The sequence below is a fragment of the Ochotona princeps genome, chromosome 12 (genome assembly GCF_030435755.1).
Source record: "Ochotona princeps isolate mOchPri1 chromosome 12, mOchPri1.hap1, whole genome shotgun sequence".
In the NCBI taxonomy this organism is placed as follows: domain Eukaryota; kingdom Metazoa; phylum Chordata; class Mammalia; order Lagomorpha; family Ochotonidae; genus Ochotona; species Ochotona princeps.
The window spans coordinates 403475-429208 of NC_080843.1; the positions used below are offsets into that span (position 1 = coordinate 403475).

The window sequence follows — 25734 nt, forward strand, 5'->3', positions numbered from 1 at the left end:
GTGCTTTTGGGATACTGGGAGCATGTGTATCCTAAATGTTTCCCTCATTTCCATTCAAGGTACAACTCCATTCTGCTGGGACTGTGGACAACACGAGGGATGGTCGCCAGGTGACCCTTACAAACCCACTAGCTATACTGGAGTGTTCCTAAAAACACGGAGGACTGTAAGGTGCCACAGACCTAGATTGACTCCTCAACGGCCGTCCCGCCCACGGCCCTCCGGGTCGACAGCAGGGTGGGGCTCGGCTTCCAGCACTCACAGCCTGGCACTTGCCCTTGGCTGTGCCTTCTGGGAGGGCAGAAATCAGCCAGGGCAATCCTTTTCTGCCTTAGTGCCTCACTGAACATGCCAGTCAACCACAGGGGGAGGGATGAGCTGACAGGGGTGTAATCCCACCAAGTGACCAAACAACAGCTTCATGTAAACTAGGACCCCCTGCCCAGCCCCCAGGGATCCCTGAGCTTCTGCCTGCAGCGTGGAGGCCGCTCTCTGCCCTTGCAGGTACTTCCTCAGAGAGGGTGTACTCTGACCAGATTCCAGAAGGGCACATACTGGCTCTCAGCTCTCGGGCAGTGTTGCCTCCTCTACCATGAATCTGTGCCAGAAAATATTAACGAAGCACCCGGCCGTGTCAGAACTGGAGCTGACAGTTCTCCCAGACCACCAAGGCACCGCAGTGGCTGCGGCTCCACATCACACCGATGCACATATTGGGGTGGGGCTGGAGGTTGGCGGGGAGTCCTCCAACACCAAGTAATGTTGCAAAGAAGCAGCCTCACTTCCCGCTTTCTCCTGCCTGTACCAGGACACACCCGTGGCTTTAGTAATGGCAGGAGGCTGGAAAGGAGACGGAGCTGGAGTTAAAGATTTTCCAGAGGATGGGGAGGAGCCAGAGACTCCTTGCAAAGGACTACATGAGGGTGGTGGGCCGGAGACTCTGACCGCCCACATCTGCACGCTACATGACCCCTCCCCTCGACTGCAGCAGCCTGTCTCAGTGGGACCACACGGTCCTTTCACCCAGTGAAGTCCCTGAGCAGTATTGGGCCAAGGCAGCACAGCCAGGCCTGACCTCTGACAGACGGCTGGGCGGGCCGGCCAGTCTGTGCAGGGACACCGGCTCCCTAGGAACTAAGAGCAGGAGTCACTGAGGTAAATCAAGGTAAGCTTGCTCTGTCCATGACAGGATGCAGGAATCTACTGTCGCCACATGAAGGATACCTGTCACTCCTCGAGTCTGTCAATGCCCAGCTTTACCAGGGTCAGGTGCCCACAAAAGGATATTCTCGCAAGTGCAGGATCTGCGCTTGCACATGGTCCTCACAGACCTGGCGCAGCTGCTGGTACAGCATCGCGGACACTTTGTGTGAGCAGAGATTCTCGACGGCCTGCAACACAAGGAACTCGTTACTCAGCGTCGGCAGCGTGTCATTACAGTTGGCTGCGAGGGCCACATGGCTCCATTCGCCAGCTTCCCAAGCTTCCCCCAGCACAGGCCTCTGCCCGCGGCGAGCTGTGGGATCAGCAGGTGCCAGGCACACACTGGGCTGGGTGGTTCCCCGTCGGTCTGAAGCTGTAAGCACAGTGTACCTAACTGTGCCTCCACATCAGTTCTAATCCCATTTCCTGTGCAAAGTCAAATCCAATAAAACCTCATGGACTAAACCACACTGAACTGCAGCCTTCCCACTAGCTAGCTCTGAATCATTACAAAGTGTGGATATGCAGAGTGGAATCATTTCAAACAATTCGAATTTAACACAAATTTGATAATCATACAGGAAAGAATATAAAGTCTTACGAAGACATTCATGATAGCAATATTTATCTCAGCAATTGTAACATTTAATGTTGGGAGAACTAAGAATCAATGTGAGTTAATTAAATATGGTCCGAATAACTAGGGAGCACACACCAAAGGGAATGCGCAGAGGCAGTAACCACAATACACCCTGCTTGCTAGCAAAGCCTCCACGTGAAAAGGGGACAACCTAGCCCAGCTGCCGGGTCACAGACATGAGGGCTCCTAACACCCACATGGCAACTTTATTCAGCTCCTTCCAAAACTGATGCCCTGCCTCCTCTCCCACGCACCCCAATGCAGTCAAAGTCCCCTCACCCCTTCTCTGGAAGCACCAACATACTACCTCACAGACACAGTCGTGTGAAATCCCTGAGGGCAGCCAAGAAGTGCCTCCCACGGCAGCAGGGCCTTTTCCTGCGAGCTGTCCACCCGAGCAGGGGCCAGGCACACACCTAAGAGCCACACGGAGCACTGAGAACTACTTCATCTTGAAGCCAGAATCGAGTCCCTCTCCAAGGAAGCTGCCACACCTGGGGCAGCAATGGTGCGCCACTTACCTCTCCCAGCATAGGTGTCGGCCCCCAAGGCAGCCCACTCACCACGTTTTGGGGGGTCTTAGCCTATTGATACTTAGAAATATGTTCTAGATACATAAAGCACCTAACCAGCTGAGTAAGTAAGCCTCATGTTGGTGGGCTATGGCCAATACCATGCTAGAGAAACCCCAGAGAGTCAGGCAGAAGCTGGTGACTAGAAGGGTCTACCCAGGCCTGCCCAGCACGTCACTCCTGCACCCGAGGCACCTGCGTTCTAGAGACGCCCATGTCTGCACCGGGAACTTCCCCACGTGGGGATCTATTTATAGTGTCCCGTCCTTACCCCGGGCGCGCACTGCCGCTTCACACGATGCTTTCTGGGGACAAGGGCAGAGACTGCCTTTGGGAGTCACCGCCACAGACCAACAGGGAGAAAGGAAGGCTGGCTAACCCCACCTGCTTCCCAAAGCCCAGGAAAACCACACACACACACACACACACACACACGCCCGGTGTGACAAGAGAACAGAGGCAGGTGTTGGGCCCAGTGTCAAGACGCCAGGTTGGGACACCTGCGGCCCAACTCTACTCCTATTCTTGATGCCTGCTGATGGCCAACCTGGGAGATGGGATGAGTCAAGCCCCGGGTCCTTGACACATCCGTGGGAGACTCAGACTGAGTTCCAGCTCCCAGGGTAGTTGTGGCCTGTCCTGGCTGTTGGGCATCTGGGCAGTGACCTCTGTGTCTGTCTGTCTCACACACAGACACACACGAGCAGCATGAGAAACACAGCATTCAGAAGCGTCCTCCGTAGACTCGCTCTCCCCCAGCACACACCTCCATTCCTGCCCTCAGCTTCCGGCTAGCAAGCGACCTGGATCTGTGGGAGCATTTTACACGCCTGACCTCCAGCTGGCTGCCAGGGCAAAGGAGGCTAGCAATAACCTCAGTGAGGGGAGCCACCTGCTCCTTGTGGACATTCTCCTGTGTAAGAGGAACCTGTGTATTCACTTGATCAGTTTGCTACTTTCGCCAACTGGTGCTATCAAATACTTTTTTACATGGTCGGCACTCGGTTCTCCTCCATCCTCTCCCTGTGTTGTGAGCAGCTGCCATAGTTTCTCAGACGCTGAGGACAGCCCGATGGGTGCCGAGGGGCTGCCATTCTCTCTGCCCTCCCACCTCATGTGTGGTCCTGACACACGTGTGCTTCCTCTCAGAGCCGAGTTCTGGGGTGCGCGAAGACCCTGGATCTCCCTTTCACCAACTTGAACACCCAGCAGGGCAGCTGGAGCAGCCGCACTGTAACTGATAGGGCCCTCCAGGACACACTGAGACACAGCGCGACACCTCTCATGGGATTTTCACCAGGCTCCTGCAGCCATACGCAGATGTACAGGGCCACCTGTCCTGCCCCGCCCAGTGGCCGGCCACTTCTCACCCCATACTGGTGTCTGGCACTATAATATAGCAAGTAAAGCTATTGCTTGTGATGCTGGCTCCCATATGGGTACTGGTTCATGTCTGGTTGCTCCACTTGCAATCCAGCCTCCTGCTAATGGCCTGAGAAAGCAGAGGAAGAGGGTCCATGTGTTTGGGACTCTGCCACCCATGTAGCAAATCTGGAAGACAGTTTTGCCTCTAAAGTTCGGTCTGGTTCAGCCCTGGCTATTGTGGCCACCTGGGGAAAAAACCAATGGCTGAAGATCTCTCTTCTCTCTCCGTAACTCTTTCAATTATGTAAATGCATATACAACACAATCCTTAGCTGTTAAGATACAGTATTCCATGAAATTGTTTAGATACTTGGTGGGACTCCTGCAACTGAACTGAACCAAGGAGCAGGGCTGTGGACGGCTGGAATGCTGAGAGGGAACAGGCAGTCACGGGCATGGCTTTGTGCATGGGGTCTCCAGGAAGCAGGGCTAGGGCCCAGAAGAGTCTGCAGCCAGGGAGATCTGGAGGTGGGCGGAGCCCTGGGCAGTCCTCGTGCTCTCAGCAGAGTGACCAGCACGTGGCAAGAGGGAAGTGCCACAGCCAGGGAAAGAACCGTCCAGAAGGCTTAGAGAAAACAGTGTGAGCTCTCGCAGACCTGAACCAGCACCTTTCCACTAGAGCAGATTCAGACAGGTCCCGCCACAGAGGTCCTAAATACCATGCTACTCTGGCCCCACCCACCAGACCCACCCAGCAACTCCCAAAGAGCCCATTCCAGGGCAAAGACGATGCAGGAACACAAAAACATCCAGCACACAGTAAGTCAACGTTCCCATCTGACACTCATCCAAAGATGACCAGACACGCAGAGCAGTGAAATAAAACCTTTGAGAAAAACCTGTCTGAACCAAGCCAACGGAGGTGTGACACACAACAGACAAAGCCAGCTGAACAGCCACTGGGCTGAGCGATGGATGCGGAGACACAGCACTGGCGGCAGCAGCGCCCGCACACGGTGGCACTCGCACACTCCTGTCTGAATGGCCCATGAAGAAAGCCAAGATGGCTTCACAGTAGAATTCTCTCCTATCCTGAAGGGAGCGAGGATACCTTTCCAGAAAACGAAGAGGGAGTATTTTGCAACCCATGGAGTCAGCAGGATTTTGATCTGAAAACCAGATCCAAATAATGAGCAAACAGCACACTGATAACATCCAGGGTCACTGATGCACAAGCAGCAAGTCTGCAACCCATCAAACAGACGAGGCATCAGGCTCTCGGGCACCTGCCCAGGGAAGCAAGACTGCTTTAACACTTGGACACCAAAGCAATTCTTGAACTAAAACAAAAATATTATCATCTCAACAGGTGTGGGGAAAGAATCTGACAAGTTGTATTTCTTATAAAAACCCTCAGCCAACCAGGACTAGCAGGGGCCAACCCCTTGTGGTATAGTGCGTAAAGCTCCTACCTGCAACATAGATATCCTGTTTAGGTGCCACTGCAAGTCCCGGCTGCTCACTTCCCGCCCAGTTCCCCGCTGATGGCAAAGCAGCAGAGGACGGCCTAAAGCAGCAGAGGACGGCCTAAAGCAGCAGAGGACGGCCCAAAGCAGCAGAGGACGGCCCAAAGCAGCAGAGGACGGCCTAAAGCAGCAGAGGACGGCCCAAAGCCTTGGGCCCCTGCACCACATGCAGACCTGGCTGAAGCGCCCAGCTCCTGCCTGTTGCAACCATTTGGGGAGTGAACCAGAGATGGATGACCCCTCTCTTCCCCGTAACACTGTCTAGCAAACACATAAATCTCTAAAAAGTCTAGAAATAAGTTAAGATCAGCAACATGGTCCAGATCAATGCACAAACCAGCTTCAAAACCACGACATACCTGAAGACAAATTTCACAGCAAGCATGTTGCTAAGAGAAATGAGAGCCACTCCCTGGGACTGCTCAGTGGACGTCAAAGCGCCAGGATATCAATTCTCTCATACGGATCCATATTCCACAAAGGCATGATAAAAACCCTAGCAGGCTTTCTTGTAGAAATTAACAGATTAATGCAGAAATACAAAGAACCCACAACGGGAAAAACAAATGGGACCAGGGTCCCACTGGAGGGCCAACCAGCCAATTCCATGACTAACTCCTTCTCCTCGCTGGACAGCGGACAGAGACTGCGGAACAGGCACTCAGAAGCAGCAAGAGCTGGACACTTAGAAGGAAAACGTGGCATTTGTACTTGCACTTCACAAAGCACATGCAAACTCACTCAACAGAGACCACAGACTGGAACGGGAAACCTAGACTCTCACATGTCTAGAAGGCAGAGAGAGGAAAATGTTTGTGACACTTCATCCAGAAAAAACCTGACCCACCTGATTTCAAAGCTTAATCCACTGCTCTTCAAAGATCATACTTAAATTAAGATAATCAAAGTATAAGCCACAGACTGGGCAAAATCATTGCAAACCAATTCCTGAAAAAAACACTCACTCAAAATCTGTAATAAGGTCACACACTCAATAACAGAAAATAAACTCAGTAAGAAAGAGGTTGAAGATCTGAATAGACACTTCATTGAGAAAATTCCGAACAGCAATTGAACACACAGATACTTAGCGTTGCTAGGAAAATGCAAATTAAAGCCACAGAGAGATCCCCCTACACACTTAGAGCAGCAGAAATCAGCAAGACCAGCCAATGCTACAAAGAACTCACACACTGCTAGCAGGAATGGAGCTGCCACTTGGAAAAGCAGGAAAGTTTTTGTAAAGTTAAACGGGTACTTTTCCACACAGACCCAGGAAGGAGACTAGGTTTACATAAAGACTTACTAACCGTTTGTAACAACTTCATTCACAGCCCAAATGCCCATGAGCTAGTGACTGAACAAGACAATCAGTACACCCACACGGGACAATAACACAAAGAAACAAACTGCTGGCCCAGCGGCTGGAGTCCCAGCTGCTTCACTTCTGACCCAGATCCCTGCTGAGAACCTGCCTGGGAAAGCAGTGGGAGACGCCCAAGCACCTGGGCCTTTGCCACCCACGGAAGATCCGCACAAAAGCTCCATGATCTCGGCTCTGGCCCAGCCCAGCTCTCTGAGGAATGAACCAGCAGGTGTGAAGGTCTTTCTGTTTCTCCCTATCTACGGCTCTACCTTTCAAATAACTCAACAAATGTGGAGAGGAGAGGGGAAGAGGGCAGGGGAGAGGAAGACAGGAGGAGGAGAGGAGATACTGTCACACGTGTCATGAGTTTCCAAAGCAACTTTCTGGAGTGTGCACCCGGTGCTATGGAGAAGTCGTGACCTGTGAACTCCAATTCCATACCAGAATCCTGGGTCTGAGCTTTGGCTCCACTAAGAATTTCAGCTTCTGGGGCCCGGCGCCATGGCCTAGCACCTAAAGTCCTTGCCCTGAACACACCGGGATCCCATATGGGCGCCGGTTCTAATTCCGGCAGCTCTACTTCCCATCCAGCTCCCTGCTTGTGGCCTGGGAAAGCAGTCGAGGACGGCCCAATGCCTTGGGACTCTGCACCCGCGTGGGAGACCCGGAGGAGGTTCCTGGCTCTTGGCTCCAGATTGGCGCAGCACCGGCCGTTGCGGCTCACTTGGGGAGTGAATCATCGGATGGAGGATCTTCCTCTGTCTCTCCTCTGTCCGATGATTCACTCCCCAAACTGGATGGGAAGTGGAGCTGCAGGGATTAGAACTGGCGCCCATATGGGATCCCGGCGCGTTCAAGGCGAGGACTTCAGCTGCTAGGCCACGCCGCCGGGCTAAAAATAAATAAATCTTAAAAAAAAAAAAAAAAAAAAAAAGAATTTCAGATTCTGGCTAACATCCACCCAGGAAGGAAGCACAGGACGCTTCAAGGAGTTGGGTTCTTGCTACCTAGGTGGGAAACCTGGCTCCTGGCTTCAGCCTGGCCCAGCCCTCAGAGTTGTGGCCTTTGGGGAGTGAACCAGCACACAGAAGATCTCTGCCTCTGTCCCTCTCCTCCCTTTCAAATAAAACAAGGAACTTTTTTATCCTGTCCTTAGCAAACACACACACACACTAAAAAACCCAAAAAACAGATATGCAAAATACATGATTCCATTTGCATGAAATTTTAGGAAGGGCAAACTCTGGGGCACATGACAAAGTGGTCTCGGAAGCTTCACTGCACACATTGGGGAAAGTTTGCTGAGGTGAGCCCTATACACACACTACACATGCAGAGAGCAGAGGAAAACCACGGCCGACCATCCATGCTCACACGGGCCCCGAGAGGCACACTGAGGGCAGTGCGCAGCCTTTCTCACATACACTCACACACACACACACACACAGCAGTGCTCGGGCTTTCTCACACATGCACTCACACTGACAGCAGTGCTCGGGCTTTCTCAGACATGCACTCACACTGACACACACACACACAGAGCAGTGCTCGGGCTTTCTCACACACACTCACACCGACACACACAGAGCAGTGCTCGGGCTTTCACACATGCACTCACACTCACACACACACAGAGCGGTGCGCGGGCTTTCTCACACATGCACTCACACCGACACACACACACACAGAGCAGTGCTCGGGCTTTCTCACACATGCACTCACTGACACACACACACACAGAGCAGTGCGCGGGCTTTCACACATGCACTCACACCGACACACACACACACTGAGAGCAGTGCGCGGGCTTTCACACATGCACTCACACACACACACACACTGAGAGCAGTGCGCGGGCTTTCTCACACATGCACTCACACACACACACACACTGAGAGCAGTGCTCGGCCTTTCTCACATGCACTCACACCGACACACACACACACAGAGCAGTGCGCGGGCTTTCACACATGCACTCACTGACACACACACACACAGAGCAGTGCGCGGGCTTTCACACATGCACTCACACACACACACACACAGAGCAGTGCGCGGGCTTTCACACATGCACTCACACACACACACACACACACAGAGCAGTGCGCGGGCTTTCACACATGCACTCACTGACACACACACACACACACACTGACAGCAGTGCTCTGGCTTTCACACACATACACTCACACACAAATGCTGACAGGAAGGGCTCCACACACACCAGGAAGGACTCCATACACACGCTGACAGGAAGGGTTACACACACAGACACACAAAGACACTAGTGCTCCAGGTTTCACACACATGCACTCACGCACACACACTCATGCTGAAAGGAAGAGCTCTAGCTTTTAACTCTTACACACACACAACACTAGGTGGTGTCTGGGGCGGCTGCCCCACAGCAGAAACAGCACCGGCTGGTTTCACATCCCCCACAGTGCTGAGCCCGGTCTGGGTGCACCTGCGGCCCGCCCGACATTCCCTGCCGGGCCTCACCCCATCGGGGCTGCCTCGGCCTGGGGTGCTGCACGGGCAGCTGCCCTCCCTCCGCAGGTGGCTCACCTCAGCCTCGGGGGCTGCCCGGATTCTCCCGACCTGGGGGACAGAGACCACTTCCTCAGCTCAGGCCTTCGAGCAGACACCCGGAGGGTCAAGTAAACGACGACCTGGCCCACGCCGGCGTCCAACACATCCACCCCGGCGGCAAGGCCGGGAGCGGCTGCGGGGCTCCCGGGGCTCCCGGGCCGCAGGTCCGTGCTCACCTGGTACAGCTCCTCCAGGTTGTAGCGGATGGAGGTGCGGCTCTGGATGGCCCGCACGGCCTCGTGCAGCTGGCGCCACGTGTCCTGCGTGTAGTTGTCCGGCAGCTGCGGCCTGTCTGTGGAGGGCGCAGGGTGAGGCGCGCACCGGGCCGCGCCCGCGCCGGGCCCCGCCACCCGCCCGCGCCCGCCAGGCCGCACCTCGGAAATTCTTGATGACCAGCTTCCTGGAGCCGCCCGCGCCGCCCGGCTTGGCCAGGCCCGCGGGCTTGGTGAGGCCGTTGGTGCGGCCCACGAGGGCCGAGACGCCGGCCTTGCGCGGGGCCTCGTCCGCCATGGCCGCGGCCGGACGCCGACCCGAGCCGCCCCCGGCACGCCGCGCCGCCTCCGTGCGCCCGCTCCGGCCCAGGCCGCCCCGGCTCCGGCTGCCGACGCTCCGTCCGGGCCTGCGCCGAGGCCGCCCCGCCCCGCCCCGCCCGCGCCCCGGAGCCCAACCGCCGCCGCCGCCGGCCCGGCCCGCCCCTCCCGCCGCCGCCGCCGCCGGGCGCGGGACGCGGCGCTCACAGGCCGGGGCGCGCGCGGCGGGGCGGCCTTCGGGGGCGCGCGGCGGGGCGGCCGGCAGGGCGGCGCGCGGCGCTCACGGCCGCGGGCGCGCGCGGGCCCCTCCGCCCGGCCAGGCGCCGAGGCGAGGGCGCGAGGCCGCCCGCCATCTTGGAGCCCGGGGGCCGAGGGCGGGCCGCGCGGCGGCCGCGAGCCGGGACGTGGCCGAGGCGCCTGCTGTTCTCGAAGGCCGCCGGGGGCCGGAGCCCGCGAGCGGCGCCACAGCCCGCCGCCCGCCTCGCCCGGCGACCCGGGCCAGCGCGGCGCCGAGGGCCGGAACCCGCGTGTAGGGCCGGCGGCGTCGGGGGCGCCAGCTGGCGGACGGACCTGCGGGCGGAAGTGACGCGCGGCCCGGCTCGGGGCGGCGGGGCCATGGCGCACATCACGATCAACCAGTACCTGCAGCAGGTGGGACTCCGGCCGGGTGGTGTGGGAGCCGGCGCAGCCCGTGGCGGCCGTGCGTCTTCGTGTGCGGGGCGTGAGCCGGCGCGGGGCTCGGGGAGCGCGCAGGCCCGCCTCTCTGCCGACTGGCTCCCCGCGTCCCTCGGTCGGGCCTGTCCGCGGCATCCCGCGGGCGGCAGGGAGCAGGGCGCCCTCCGGGTGGCTGGGGCCTGCTGTGTGGACGTGCTGGCTGAGGGGATTGTGGCGGATCGCGCCGAGGCACCGCAGGCGGGGAGCGCAGGTCTGGGCCAGGCAGAGCGTTGGATGTCGGGGTCTTAGGGAACCCCTCGGGTGAAGGAGCTGAACTGGGCGGAGTGCTGCCCTGCCCTGGGGACAGCTTGGTCTCTCCCCGGCCCGCTGCAGGTGTGCGAGGCGATCGACACTCGGGATGGCGCGTCCTGTGCAGAGCTGGTCTCCTTCAAGCACCCACACGTCGCAAACCCCCGGCTGCAGGTAAGCGAGAGTTGGGGCGCATGGGGAGCCTCTCTCCCCAGGAGAAAAGCCACACCGTCGCTGTGTGAGGCATCTCAAAGTTCCCTCATGACTGAAGACCTCTGTCTCTGCTGCTTCTTTGTGACTCTGATATTCAAGTAAATAAACAGACCTATAAAAAAAAGAAATATTGGCCAATAGTGCTTGAATGAACATTAAGTAGAAGTACTAAGATGTGAACTGTGACTTCGAGGAGGTTTGTCCAAGTCGTGTGTCGTACCCTTCCAGGTCTGTTAATGTCATCCTTGCCTTCTTGTTTCCAATCAGATGGCCTCTCCAGAGGAGAAGTGTCAGCAAGTCTTGGAGCCCCCGTATGATGAAATGTTTGCAGCTCACCTCAGGTAATGTGTTAGTAGGGGCAGAGAGCAGAGGAGCCAGAGGCCAAGTTGGGAAGTGCATCGTGCGCTGTCTCAGGCTTGAAGCTGGGGTGATGCACTTGGAAAGCACACAGCCTCATTCAGTCCTGTGCTGGGTTGATGTTCGTGCTGTGCTCCAGCAGCACTTCCGTCTTGGTCGGAGAGCATAGCCACGGGCCGAGCTTTTCATGGAAATAGCAGCAAGTGCACAGCATACTTTTCGTTGACACTTGGCATCTGCTCTCCGTCTCCAGCTCAGCCTTGTGTCTTACGGCCACGTGAGCTCTGAACGCCGCCTGTGTGGGGGCAGTGCCAGAGGACTGGGCTCCTGGGAGCCCCGCCAGCTGCTGACTGGGTGGAGGGCCCTGCCGCGTCCCCTCTGTGCAGATGCACTTTCTGACATGGTCGTTCTTGGCGCTGGGTGCTTCCTCTGCAGGTGCACTTACGCCGTGGGAAACCATGACTTCGTAGAGGCCTACAAATGCCAGACTGTGATCGTCCAATATCCTTGGTGTCCGTGATGGCTGCAGCAGGGACACAGACTCCTGGGGGCTGTTGTTCAGCTGTGGGGATTAAGATGAGTTTTTAGCTCTTGAGAGGTGGGGAGTCATGGTTACTTAGCTACTCGGGTGTTGGAGTCTTGCTGGCTGAGCTTCTCTGGTTGTGTTGGTCAGCAGGAGGGGTTGCATGCGTGTTTGGTTGTCTCTGAGTGTTAAGCATAGCTACAGCAGCTGATGAAGTCACACGTCTGCCGTGCAGCGTGCGTGGACAAAACAGACACGTGTGGTTTCTTCATTATGATCCCTAAAGGTTTATCCAGCCTGCTTCTTACTTGAGTCACTAAATGTTGTCTGATAGTCGAGGCCCCAATCAACGTGTAGACTTCAGTTTGCTTTTGAAGGACTGTCTTGTTTACATAAACCCAGGACAGCTCAATGTGGGAATCCAGAATTCTACCACTAAGAAGTTCACCTTGGACTGCAGGTACTACAGCATGCAAACGTACCTTGTCTCAACCACTCAGTCTGACAGCGCCGATTTAAAAACAGGAAAAATGTCAATGAGTCTTTGGCGGAAGGATCTGTGCAGTAAATGTGTTTAGCACGGGGGTCCTGTGACGTCAGGGTTGAGGGGGAGAGTCGGCCGGCAGCCTTTCTCCCTCTGCCCTCACACCCGTGGGTCTGAGCTTCCTTAACACCCCACGTCATTCCTGCGAGCGTTTCAGGCCCACAAGGAAGAAAACTGGTGAGTGTGAGTGGCAGCAGCAGGTGGGCAGCTCTTTTTTTGCAAAAGCTTTTAAAATTTTCTATAAATACAAATGTTTTACATTTAATGTAGTGTTTGGTATCAGTTGTAACAGTCGATGGCAATGGAGTGGTGCTTGTCCAGTGTGAACTCTCCAGCTGCGCACTTCCATGCCCCTGAAGGCATCTGCATGTATACGAAGAGAAACCCTCCAGCCACTGGTTTACTTCCCAGCTTTCACAGCCATCTGGCTCAGCGGCAGAGCATCCAGGCTCTGACCGGCACGCGAACGGAAGCCGACACTGCAGGTGATGGCTTAACCGCCTGTGCTACGCTGCCATCCCTGCTTTTTTAAAAAAAACTTTGTAAAAGAAGTAGACCAGCTGTAATTCATTTGGCATGATTTGATCCGCACTCATTGGGTCATTTTAAATTCCCTGCCAAACTAATTCTCTGTTTTATAATTTATAGGCAAACTAAGTGAGTTTTATGCTGCAGTAACCAAGAGCCTTTTCCAGTTATAAGTAAAGACTAGCTTGCCCAGGAAAAGAAGTCTGGCTTGGAGAGCTAGATGTAAGCGGCTGTGTCTCACTGTGTGCGTCACACACTGTAACCTCTGTAAAGGAAATTGTATCAAACCACAGCTGTTTGAACAGGTGTTTGCTTAGTGCAGAGGAAGGGGTATTCCAAGTGACCCTGGGTAGGCCAGAGTCCGGGCAGAGGGTGGGAGTAGGACGCTTCGGGCTGCAGCCGGCTGACAGCAGCCATAGAGCGCAAGTGGGCTGAACCTGGACTGCTTCATGCCTTTCTTTCTCTCCGTAGGGCTCTGCCGGTCATGTATGCAGTAGCACTTGACCTCCGAGTGTTTGCCAATAATGTGAGTTCCATTCCCCGTGACCGTGCTCTGTGGGCTGGGATCTGGTGGGTGTGCACGTGGGGTTAGGGTGCATCTGCCATGGGCGCGCCAGCACAGGCGCCATAGCTAACTGGGACTCAGTGCCCTGCCCAGCTGGGCAGTGCTGGCCCTGCACAGGCGCCATAGCTAACTGGGACTCAGTGCCCTGCCCGGCTGGGCAGTGCTGGCCCTGCACAGGCGCCATAGCTAACTGGGACTCAGTGCCCTGCCCGGCTGGGGAGTGCTGGCCCTGCACAGGCGCCATAGCTAACTGGGACTCAGTGCCTGCCCGGTTGGGCAGTGCTGGCCCTGCACACGTTCTGAGCGCAGCTGAGATACGCTCAAGCATGAGTGTTCTGGACTTGCTGTCAAACAGCTGCCCTTGACAACCTTGTGGATCAGTGACCTCACAGTTATGAAAGTGTGGGTGACTCCTGATTCTGAGCAGAGTCCAGCTGGACAGGTTTTCTGCCAGAGCCCCGAGAGCTGAGTTTATTCATTTGAGAAACAGACAAAGGGAGAGCGACGCTCCCTGGGGTGGGGACCTCCCATGTGCGGGCTCCCGTGTGGACGGGGTGCTCCCAGGAAGATGCAGGTGGTCTGCCTGGGCCTGCCGGGCCACACACCTGTCCCTGCATCTGATGTGCAGAGCCATCAGTGTCTCATGGCTCTGAGCACAGACACATTCCACGATGCTGTCACATGAAGTAGGTGATGAGATGGGGAAGGGAGGGTACTTTAATAGCTGTTTCCATCATTGTAGGTGGTTCTTGTTCAATACCATGCAAAAAGCCAAGACATAGTTTTCTGAAAGTCAGGCTGTAGCTCAGATAAGCAGCAATGAGGTTGTTCACCGTTGCCAGGAGGTCAACTGACCTGGCCCCCACTGCTATGGGAGTGCTTCTCCAGGGTCATCATGTTTGTCCCAGTCCAGCCAGGCCACCCACAGGCAGCTGGCACGGTTCTGGGGGCTCAGGGTGCAGTGTCAACTGCTGGCAGGGTCAGTGTCCAGTAGGGCTATTCTGGCACGGTGAGCACACAGTGAGGCCATGCTGGCGGGGTCAGCGTCCAGTAGGGCTATTCTGGCACGGTGAGCACACAGTGAGGCCATGCTGGCGGGGTCAGCGTCCAGTGAGGACCCTACTGCCTGGTTTCCAGCTGGTGCACTTGCTGTGTCCTCACTGGTACAGGAATACTGACTGCTCTCATGAGGTCTGTGCACACAGGCCCTGTCCACTGCTCTAGCCCACCTCCCAGGGTCACCCTGGAGCAGCAATCGACACCAATGGGGATAGTCTGACCACTGAGCCATGCAGCAGTGTGCTTCATTATGTTAAAGAAAACCCGAACTAAGGATGGGCACTTGGCCTGGCAGCACTGGTCCGGAGCCCCTGGCTGTAACTGCCTGCTACCATGGACCGCCTGGGAAAACAGCAGAGGATGGCTCAGAGCCTTGGGTCCGTGCACTCACTTGGAAGACCCAGAGGAAGCTCCTGTTTCAGACCAGCCCGGCTCTGGGAGTGAACCAGCGGGTGGAAGATCTCCCTTTGTCTCTCCTTTCTCTGAGAATCTGTCATTCGCATAAAAATAAATAAATCTTAAAAGAAAAAGGCAGGTTCTGCTTGCAGCTCAGCTGCTGCCACAAGCTACCCTGTGTTCCACACATCTCATGGAGAGCACACAGATTCATACGATGTCAGCTGTGTCGTGAGGGACCTGTGATGCAGAGCCAGCGCGTGTCCTTCTGCTCGTTCTTTCCTCAGACGGCTGCGGCAGCTGGACTGGGCCAGGCCGAAGCCAGGAGTCCAGAGCTGCACCTGGTTCTCCTGTGAGTGGCAGGGGCCTACTGCTGCCTCCCAGGTGGACTGCAGGCGGAGCTAGCTTTAATGTCCATTCTGACCCCCATCTGGAGGGCTTTGACCACGTGTCTGTGGGAGATTGCAAGGTCAGAGCCTGAGTGAGTCGTTGGGGGTAGTTCTGAGAGCAGTGCGGGGTCCAGACCCCGGAGTTGTGAGAGCAGTGCGGGGTCCAGATCCTGGAGTTCTGAGACCCCAGAGTTCTGAGAGCGGTGTGGGGTCCAGACCATTGGCGTCGCATAGCAGTGGGCGGGCTGTAGGAAGAGCAGACTGTGTAGATGCCTCGGGCATCAAGCACCGCTGGTTTCTCGCTGGCATCCCGGCTGTGCTTCACAGATGTCTCTGTCTGCCAGGCCGATCAGCAGCTGGTGAAGAAGGGGAAGAGCAAGGTGGGGGACATGCTGGAGAAAGCGGCCGAGCTGCTGATGAGCTGCTTCCGTGTTTGTGCCAGTGACACGTGAGTACAGCGCCCAGGACTGCGCACGCGCCCGTCATGGAGGAAGGAAGAGGAAGGGAAAAGGGCTTTGGTGCTGCTGCCATTGGCCGTGTGGGTGAAGGTGCCTGTCAAGATGTCACCCTGGCCCTGAGGTCAAGCACTCCGCTACTTCTGCTTCTCCTTGTTGGCCTCGTCGGAGGTTGGCCGTTCCCTTCCAGCAGTTCAGAGTGTCATCCCTGGGCCAGCGGCAGGGTGCAGTGGGTCAGCACTCGTCACGTCCAGAGTGCTGATTTGGGTCCTGGCAGATCTGCTTTCTCCCGGCTCCCTGCTGGAGCTCCTGGGAAAGCAGCGATGATGGCCCAAGGGTGTGGGTCCCAGCACCCACACGGGGCCCTGCTGGAGCTCCTGGCTCCTGAGCCCAGCCGCAGCTGTTGCAGCCTTTCGGACGTGAACTGACAGTTTCTCGCTCTCGCCCTCACCCTGCCTTTCAGCATAAATGTGGTGTATAGATTCCTCTGGCTCCTGTGTTTCTCCGTGCTGGCCTTCCCTCAGCTGGTCAGGGCTTCCCGTCCGTGGCCTGCCTTGTGCTTTGTGCTGAAACCTTTGGTTCATGATTCAGGGACTTGGATTTTTTTTTTTTTCTTTCAAGATTTATTTATGTTTTTATTACAACATCAGATATACAGAGAGGAGAGGCAGAGAGGAAGATCCTCCGCCCGATGATTCACTCCCCAAGTGAGCCGCAACGGCCGGCGCTGTGCCGATCTGAAGCCGGGAACCAGGAACCCCTTCCGGGTCTCCCACACGGGTGCAGGGTCCCAAGGCTTTGGGCCGTCCTCGACTGCTTTCCCAGGCCACAAGCAGGGAGCTGGATGGGAAGTGGAGCTGCCGGGATTAGAACCGGCGCCCATATGGGAGCCCGGCGTGTTCAAGGTGAGGACTTTAGCTGCTAGGCTATGGCGCCGGGCCCATGGGACTTGGATTTTTAAGTTGATACTTTTATTAGAGATTTTTAAGAATTATTCTGCAGGTGTCTAGGGCTGTGGGCGGGTCCAGTCCCTCCAGCTGTGTCCCCCATGTGGGCAGCGGGGCCCTCACTGCTGCCTCCCCAGTTCACAGCAGCTGGAAATCGGGGGCCAGCGGCGACCCCGGGCACTGTGACATGGGACTGCCCCCAACTTTATTCTCAGCGTCTCACGGCGTGTCCGTCTGTTCTTCCCGCACCTCTGCCTTGTTGTCAGTTGAATTCTCAGCTTTCCTGGAACTTCGTCCCTTCGCCCCGTCCTGCCCAGGGTGTGGCATGTGGATCTGGTTTGCGTTTGTTAGTAACTGAGCAAAAGCTCTGACACCCACTTTGCATTTCCCTGATCTTGGTCCAGGATGTCTGCACACTAGGCCGGGCTTGGACTGAAGAGGGCACTCTGGGGCCCAGCACCCCAGGCCTCTCCCTCCCTGCACTCCCGAGAGGTGGCTCGGTATTGATTCACTTCCCAAATTCCAACAGCCAGGGCTGGGCCAGGTGTTTTGTTGTGGCCACCCATGTGGGCCATCACCTGGTGCTTTCCCAGGTGTGTTAGCAGGAGGCTGGATCAGGAGTGGAGCAGCTGGGGGCCCAGCGCAATAGCCTAGTGGCTAAAGCCTTGCATGTGCCAGAATCCCATATGGGTATCAATTCTAATCCCAGTGATTCCACTTCCCATCCAACTCCCTGCTTGTGGCCTGGGAAAGCAGTAGAGGAAAGCCTTGGGACCCTGCACCCTCTTGGGAGACCCAGAAGAGGCTCCTGGCTTCAGATTGGCTCAGCTCCAGCCATTGTGGCTGCTTGGGGAGTGAATCAGCGGACGGATCTTCCTATCTCTTCCTCTCTGTATATCTAATTTTCTAATAAAAATAAATCCTAAAAAAAGTGGAGCAGCTGGGACTTGAAGTGATACTCGTGTGGGATGGCAGTACAGTGGCCGCACCGTCCCTGCAGGCCTGCCCCTGCACCTGGCGTCTGCCAGCAGCCATGGGCCTCTCGTGCAGAAGAATCCTTGGCAGAGTGAGAGCACACAGCTGACTTGCGTGTTCTGAGATGCTGTTTCTTCCTGGAAGCTTCACATGTTTACAGAGGTGGAAGGATTCTGCAGAGAGTCCCTGCACCCCAACTATTGCCTGCATGCACCCTTGTCCCCTGTACCCCAGCTTCTGTCCACGTGCACCCTTGTCCCTGTACCCCAACTATTGCCTGCATGCACCCATTGTCCCTGTACCTCAACTATTGCCTGCATGCACCCATTGTCCCTGCACCCCAACTATTGCCTGCATGCACCCTTGTCCCTGCACCCCAACTATTGCCTGCATGCACCCTTGTCCCTGCACCCCAACTATTGCCTGCATGCACCCATTGTCCCTGCACCCCAACTATTGCCTGCATGTGCCCTTGTCCCTGTACCCCAGCTGTGTCCACATGTGCCCTTGTCCCTGTACCCCAGCTTCTGTCCACATGTGCCCTTGTCCCTGTACCCCAGCTGTGTTCACATGTGCCCTTGTCCCTGTACCCCAGCTGTGTTTACATGTGCCCTTGTCCCTGTACCCCAGCTGTGTCCACATGTGCCCTTGTCCCTGTACCCCAGCTGTGTCCACATGTGCCCTTGTCCCTGTACCCCAGCTGTGTTCACATGTGCCCTTGTCCCTGTACCCCAGCTGTGTCCACATGTGCCCTTGTCCCTGTACCCCAGCTTTGTGCACATGTGCCCTTGTCCCTGTACCCCAGCTTCTGTCCACATGTGCCCTTGTCCCTGTACGCCAGCTGTGTCCACATGTGCCCTTGTCCCTGTACCCCAGCTGTGTTCACATGTGCCCTTGTCCCTGTACCCCAGCTGTGTGCACATGTGCCCTTGTCCCTGTACCCCAGCTGTGTGCACATGTGCCCTTGTCCCTGTACCCCAGCTTTGTGCACATGTGCCCTTGTCCCTGTACCCCAGCTTCTGTCCACATGTGCCCTTATCCCTGTACCCCAGCTGTGTCCACATGTGCCCTTGTCCCTGTACCCCAGCTGTGTCCACATGTGCCCTTGTCCCTGTACCCCAGCTGTGTGCACATGTGCCCTTGTCCCTGTACCCCAGCTGTGTGCACATGTGCCCTTGTCCCTGTACCCCAGCTTTGTGCACATGTGCCCTTGTCCCTGTACCCCAGCTGTGTCCACATGTGCCCTTGTCCCTGTACCCCAGCTTCTGTCCACATGTGCCCTTGTCCCTGTACCCCAGCTTCTGTCCACATGTGCCCTTGTCCCTGTACCCCAGCTGTGTCCACATGTGCCCTTGTCCCTGTACCCCAGCTGTGTCCACATGTGCCCTTGTCCCTGTACCCCAGCTGTGTCCACATGTGCCCTTGTCCCTGTACCCCAGCTGTGTCCACATGTGCCCTTGTCCCTGTACCCCAGCTGTGTCCACATGTGCCCTTGTCCCTGTACCCCAGCTGTGTGCACATGTGCCCTTCTCCCTGTACCCCAGCTTCTGTCCACATGTGCCCTTGTCCCTGTATCCCAGCTTCTGTCCACATGTGCCCTTGTCCCTGTACCCCAGCTGTGTGCACATGTGCCCTTGTCCCTGTACGCCAGCTGTGTCCACATGTGCCCTTGTCCCTGTACCCCAGCTGTGTCCACATGTGCCCTTGTCCCTGTACCCCAGCTGTGTCCACATGTGCCCTTGTCCCTGTACCCCAGCTGTGTCCACATGTGCCCTTGTCCCTGTACCCCAGCTGTGTGCACATGTGCCCTTGTCCCTGTACCCCAGCTGTGTTCACATGTGCCCTTGTCCCTGTACCCCAGCTGTGTCCACATGTGCCCTTGTCCCTGTACCCCAGCTTTGTGCACATGTGCTACACTTCTTCCGTGGAATCTTCATGTACTGTTTGCCAGCTTATCTCAGTTAAGTAGTCCTCCTGCAACATGTCAGAGTTAGTTGCAAACATTGGAGAACTTTCCTTTCTCTTCTATTCTGAGCTGAAATCTACGTCCAGTGGGCTCCTCAGGCCACAGCAGCGTGTGTGCTGAGCTAGAGCCCACAGCTCCGTGCTAGCCTGGCCCCATGGAGGCAGCATGCATTATTGTGACCCCCCTTGAGCCTGGCACAGCCCAGTAGGTGCCTGTGTGCTGCACTAGTGCACGGGCAGTGGCAATTGCAAGGCCTGGCATCTGTACACAGGATGTGTCCCCACCTTAGCTGGCTTTTCAGTTTTACTTAATAGAGAAGACTTTTTTTTTCACATTGTTTTATTTGATGAGTATGACTTGAGCTGTGGGATTTTATTTCATATTAATAATTTCCTTAGGCAGTTTCTTTTCTGACTTGTAAACAAAATTGTTATTTCTTCTGTAATGTTAAAAACAGTTGTCTTCCCACAGACGTGCAGGTATAGAAGACTCCAAGAAGTGGGGAATGCTATTCTTGGTGAACCAGTTATTTAAAATTTACTTTAAGGTATGCCTCTGTCTGTGTGCATGAGAAACTGTCCGTGCCGGTCCAGGTGTCACTTGTTAGCCAACCCTCCTGGCACTGGCACGGTGCTTCAGCCCTGACAGCTGCCCTGCACATGTCCGTCCACAGCAGTCTCGGACTGCGACAGCAGCTGTCCGGCACGACTTGCCCCATGTGGAGGGCAGGCGTCCTGTGTAGGGAGTTTGACCCTGAAGCTGTACTGTGGGCTCACAGGGAGCTGCCCAGGCACAGCCAGCCGGTGACCAGCGGCTACCACAGGTAGACAGCTGGAACAGAGTGGCCAGCCTGTCTCATCACTGCTGCTCTGGGTCAGCTTCTGCCAGGACCTGCCAGGCACACACCGTGCGCACCAGGCAGCCATTTGTTCAGTTTCCTGTCAGGGGCCGAGTCTTGGGGTGCAAGAGGTGTGTCTTCTCGTGCCTGGGAAGCAGGCCATCGTGTCTGCTCTCCTCCGCTCTTGCTGTTACTGTGTATGTGGAGTGCATTACTGTTCCTTGTAGATCAACAAACTGCATCTGTGCAAACCCCTCATCAGAGCCATCGACAGCTCAAACCTGAAGGATGACTACAGCACAGCCCAGAGGGTCACCTACAAGTATTATGTGGGCCGCAAGGCCATGTTCGACAGCGACTTCAAGCAAGGTAGGCCTGAGCCCTGTGCTGAAGAACACGGTGGTGGTGGTCGTGTCTTGGCGGGGTACATGCGTGTTTTGTGCTTTCAAAGTAGTAGCATTGGTGAGGTCCGTCCGCTGCGCTGGGTTCCTGAGATCCACCTTGGTGTCGCAGTGCCTGCTGCAGCTGCAGTGGCTGCACGTGGCCCCGTCCGAGCAGGACGTGACCGTCCCTGCCGTCTTTGCTGTCTGACCCTGTCACTCACATATGCTGGTAGTGCCAGTGTGGGAAGTGGGAGGAAGAGCACCATGGCCTGGTGCCATGTTCCTGGCTGTGGGTTCTCAGAGTAGCTGTGGCTGACATGTACGGCGCCCGTGCGGGATTCCGGGCATTCCCTCAAGAGTCTGAGGCCACTCTTTTTGCTTTGAAAACTTAAAATATATATGTAAATTTTTATTTTATGTGAAGGGCAGGAAAGGGAACAAAGATTTCCCTTACACTTGTTTATTCCCCAAGTCCCTGCACATCTGGGGTGGGGCCAGCCCTTGGCGGCAGCCTGGAGCTACATCCGGGTCCCCAGCCCCTGCTGCCTCCCAGGGCGCCCCCAGCAGGAAGCTAGGTCGGAAGCTGAGCCTGGCCTGGAACCCATGCACTTAGCATGGGCTGGAGCAGCTGGTGCTTCAGGGGCCAAGGCGGCTGCCTCAGCAGGCCTGCAGCCGGACGTGCTGGGGAACAGGCCAGGCCTCTGCCGTGCCTCCCTTCACCAGTGAGAGCACAGTGGGGAGGCACTTTTTTTAAGATTTATTTTATTTTTATTGGAAAGTCATATATACAGAGAAAAGGAAAGAGAAAGATCTTCCATCCGCTGATTCACTCCCCAAGTGGCCGCAATGGCCGGAGCTGAGCCAGTCTGAAGCCAAGAGTCTCTTCTGGGTTTCCCATGCGGGTGCAGGGTCCCAAAGCTTTGGACCGTCCTCAGCTGCTTTCCCAGGCCACAAGCAGGGAGCTGGATGGGAAGTGGAGCTGCCACGACACAAACTATCACCCATATGGGATACCAGCGCACGTAAGGCAAGGACTTTATTATTATTTTTACATATATATATTTTTTGGTTTTTTTTTTTTTTTTGGTTTTTTAAGATTTATTTATTTTTATTACAAAGTCAGATATACACAGAGGAGGAGAGACAGAGAGGAAAATCTTCCATCCGATGATTCACTCCCCAAGTGAGCCGCAACGGCTGGTGCTTGCCGATCCGAAGCCGGGAACCAGGAACCTCTTCCAGGTCTCCCACACGAGTGCAGGGTCCCAAATCTTTGGGCCGTCCTCAACTGCTTTCCCAGGCCACAAGCAGTGGAGTTGGATGGGAAGCAGGGCCGCCGGGATTAGAACCGGTGCCCATGTGGGATCCCGGGGCGTTCAAGGCGAGGACTTTAGCTGCTAGGCCATGGCGCCGGGCCCAAAGCAAGGACTTTAGCCACTAGGCTATCGCACCGGGCCCAGTATCACTGTTGTGTTTTGAAATCCATGAAGGTGATAGCTTTTTTGTATGAACTGAACTGCTTTTTAATGTCACTGTCAGGACAGGTGTTTGTACATAAATGAGATGCCTAATAGGGACAGTGATCTTGCAGGAGCCCTGTCTCCTCTGTGCAGTAGACTCCCGGCAACTCCTGCTCGTGGGAATTGAACAGGATCAAAGCCAGACTGTGGCCCTCAGGGTGATGGTCGGGACAGAACGGGGATTAAGGGGCGGACTGGGGAGGCCAGAGGGCGGTTGGGCACAGCTGGCTCACTGCCGGCTTCCCCGCAGCTGAGGAGTACCTGTCCTTCGCCTTTGAGCACTGCCACCGCTTGAGCCAGAAGAACAAGAGGATGATTCTCATCTACCTGCTGCCAGTCAAGATGCTGCTGGTGAGTCCCCGCTCAGTGGTGACAGAGATGCGTGGGTCCCCGCTCAGTTGTGACGGAGGCGCGCGTGTGGGTCCCTGCGCTCAGTGGTGACGGAGGCGCGCGTGTGGGTCCCCAAGCTTGGCCCATGGTGGCTGTGTGTGTGGGTCTTTGTCACTCAACCCATGGCCCAGCCCAGGAGGGCGTGCCGTTGGAAGCCTCTGCCTGTATCCAGCGTGTGTCATTGCCCTGGCTCCCCAGATTCCCAGCTAGGATCAGTAAGTTAGTGCAACACTGCTCCAGCCTCAACTTGGGCATTTTATTTAGTCACCAAAATCTGACTTTGATCCTGACAAGAAATTGCAGATTCCTGGAAAGCTAATTGACTAATACATCTTCATATTACTCAATCCTTTCTTGAAATTCTCAAAACAAGTGCACACATGTGGTTGACACTGAAGTAGCAACAGCTTGCCTGCCCCTCCCCGTTTCCAAGCCCACTTAAGAGATGGCCAGTTTCTAGCTGAGTCTTCTGCGCAACTTCGGAATTCCCAAGTCTGCTGCTTCCTCAAGCATTCCCTCCATCCTTGCCATCCCGCCTTTATCAGGATGATTGGGGAGTGGGGGCCGTGCGGTGTCCCTTCGTCAGGATGGTGGGGGAGTGGGGGCCGTGCGGTGTCCCTTCGTCAGGATGGTGGGCGCGTGGGGGCCGTGCGGTGCCTCTCCCTTGGGATGGTGGGGGAGTGGGGGCCGTGCGGTGCCTCTCCCTTGGGATGGTGAGGGAGTGGGGGCCGTGCGGTGCCTCTCCCTTGGGATGGTGGGGGAGTGGGGGCCGTGCGGTGCCTCTCCCTTGGGATGGTGGGGGAGTGGGGGCCGTGCGGTGCCTCTCTGCTGAGATGATCAGGATGTGGAGGCTGTGCGGTGCTACTGCTGTTGACAGAGTGTTTTCCAGACCACAATGCTCTGCGTTCCTCCCTGGAATCCTGTAGTGGCTGTAATCTTTACTCAGCTAAGAGATCAGACTGTGTTTTTAAAACTTAATTCTTTGAAGAAAATTTTCTTGAAGACAATGCTATGCAAAGGGAGGTGACTTTGATTCTGGAAGTTGCGTCTGTCTTAGGGGCATATGCCGACCATTGAGCTTCTGAAAAAGTACCACCTCATGCAGTTCGCTGAAGTCACCAAAGCCGTGAGGTACAGTGCTCCACCCACGCCCCACCCCCCCGCACAGCTGGAGTGTGGACTGATGCTGCGTGTCACACACACTGCACAAGAAGGGGCTACCTGTGGGGCTCCCTCGCTCTGGGCTTTCCTGTGACCCGTGTGTCATCTCCCCAGTGAAGGTAGCCTGCTCCTGCTGAATGAGGCGCTGGCCAAGCATGAGACCTTTTTCATTCGCTGTGGCATCTTCCTCATCCTTGAGAAGCTGAAGATCATCACCTACAGGAACCTCTTCAAGAAAGTGTGAGTAGCAGTCAGTGCCCCCGCGGCGAGACGTGACCCTGTTGCAAGGGGGCGGGTCAGCGTGCCTGCCAGCTGCTGCCACACACTGCCCAGAGCTTGTCTCCCGACCCCTGGCCGGGAAGGTGGATGTTCACGCCTTTCTCTGGCTCCCCTGTCGCCTGAGGCCTCCCCCAGGACCTTCCCACAGGGCCAGGCTCTTGATGCAGCTGTGGGCCGAATAGCAAAGTGAGGTCCAGCGCAGTGAGTCCGTCAGCTGCCACCTGGTGTAGGGTGAAACGTGCGGAATACTCTGTGAGGCGTGCTGCTTCTAAGAATAAGGAGACGACAGTGAAACCTAGCAGCCCTGCTGTCGGTGCTCTGCACACTGGCTCACTCGAGGCTGCCTTCCTGTTGGGTGAGTGTCCTCTGGCCCCTGACGCCCACGTGCTGTCTCCCAGGTACCTGCTGCTCAGAACACACCAGCTGTCTCTGGACGCCTTTCTGGTTGCCTTGAAGTTTATGCAGGTGGACGACGTGGACATCGATGAAGTGCAGTGCATCCTGGCCAACTTGATATACATGGTGTGTGTGTGCCTCTTCGTCCTCACTGCCGCTCAGTGTGACACGTGTGGGGGGTGTGTGCTCACTGCCGCTCAGTGTGACACGTGTGGGGTGTGTGTGTCCTCACTGCCACTCAGTGTGACACATGTGGGGTGTGTGTGCTCACTGCTGCTCAGTGTGTGACACGTGTGGGGTGTGTGTGCTCACTGCCGCTCAGTGTGACACGTGTGGAGTGTGTGTGATCACTGCCGCTCAGTGTGACACGTGTGGGGTGTGTGTCCTCACTGCCGCTCAGTGTGACACGTGTGGGGGGTGTGTGCTCACTGCTGCTCAGTGTGTGACATGTGTGGGGTGTGTGTGCTCACTGCCGCTCAGTGTGACACGTGTGGAGTGTGTGTGATCACTGCCGCTCAGTGTGACACGTGTGGGGTGTGTGTGCTCACTGCCGCTCAGTGTGACACATGTGGGGTGTGTGTGCTCACTGCTGCTCAGTGTGTGACACGTGTGGGGTGTGTGTGTCCTCACTGCCGCTCAGTGTGACACGTGGGGGGTGTGTGTATATCTGTGTCCTCATTGCTGTTCAGTGTGACATGCGTGGGTGGGTGTGTCTGTGTCCTAACTACCACTTAGTGTGACACGCGTGCGTGTCCTCACTACCCAGCCTAGCATTTGGAGCGTTGATGCAGTGTGTTGGCCTTAGCAGAAAGCTGTGGCCTCTGTGGTGGTGTGTGGGGAGAGACCATGTCCAGGGCCGGGGGGTATGTGTGGTATTGTGGTTCTTGATGACCTGTGAAGGCACGAGCACCTGGGAGGTGTCACAGACATAAGTGGCACTGGTCCTCTTTGCTCCTGCAGGGTCATATTAAGGGCTACATCTCGCATCAGCATCAGAAACTCGTTGTCAGCAAGCAGAACCCATTCCCGCCACTGTCCACTGTGTGCTGAGCGTCCCCAGCCTCCTGTGCTGTCCTCAGTGCTGGCCATCTGC

The 25734-nt window shown here is 56.2% G+C and overlaps 2 protein-coding genes across 3 annotated transcripts in view; one reads left to right on the top strand and one right to left on the bottom strand.

Annotated features, from left to right (window-relative positions):
• Positions 1–9912, bottom strand: part of CUL4A (cullin 4A) — a 35744-nt gene extending 25832 nt beyond the window's left edge. The window contains exons 1-3 of one of the 2 annotated variants that reach the window (XM_058670934.1): positions 9639–9912; positions 9441–9556; positions 1287–1391 (exon numbers count right to left, since the gene is read on the bottom strand). In XM_058670934.1, coding sequence (XP_058526917.1) covers positions 1287–1391; positions 9441–9556; positions 9639–9774 — 357 coding nt within the window. In that variant the 5' untranslated portion in view covers positions 9775–9912. Of the gene's footprint in view, positions 1–1286; positions 1392–2364; positions 2582–9440; positions 9557–9638 lie in introns of those variants that run through there. The other variant, XM_058670935.1, reaches the window with a different exon arrangement.
• On the top strand, positions 9912–25734 carry PCID2 (PCI domain containing 2). Its single transcript, XM_004577349.4, has 14 exons — positions 9912–10445; positions 10842–10931; positions 11238–11311; positions 11763–11828; positions 12530–12571; positions 13394–13448; positions 15676–15779; positions 20146–20221; positions 20740–20881; positions 22666–22766; positions 23863–23936; positions 24081–24206; positions 24644–24767; positions 25602–25734. The coding sequence occupies exons 1-14, from the start codon at positions 10410–10412 to the stop codon at positions 25689–25691; spliced, it is 1200 nt and encodes a 399-aa protein (XP_004577406.1). The 5' UTR covers positions 9912–10409; the 3' UTR covers positions 25692–25734.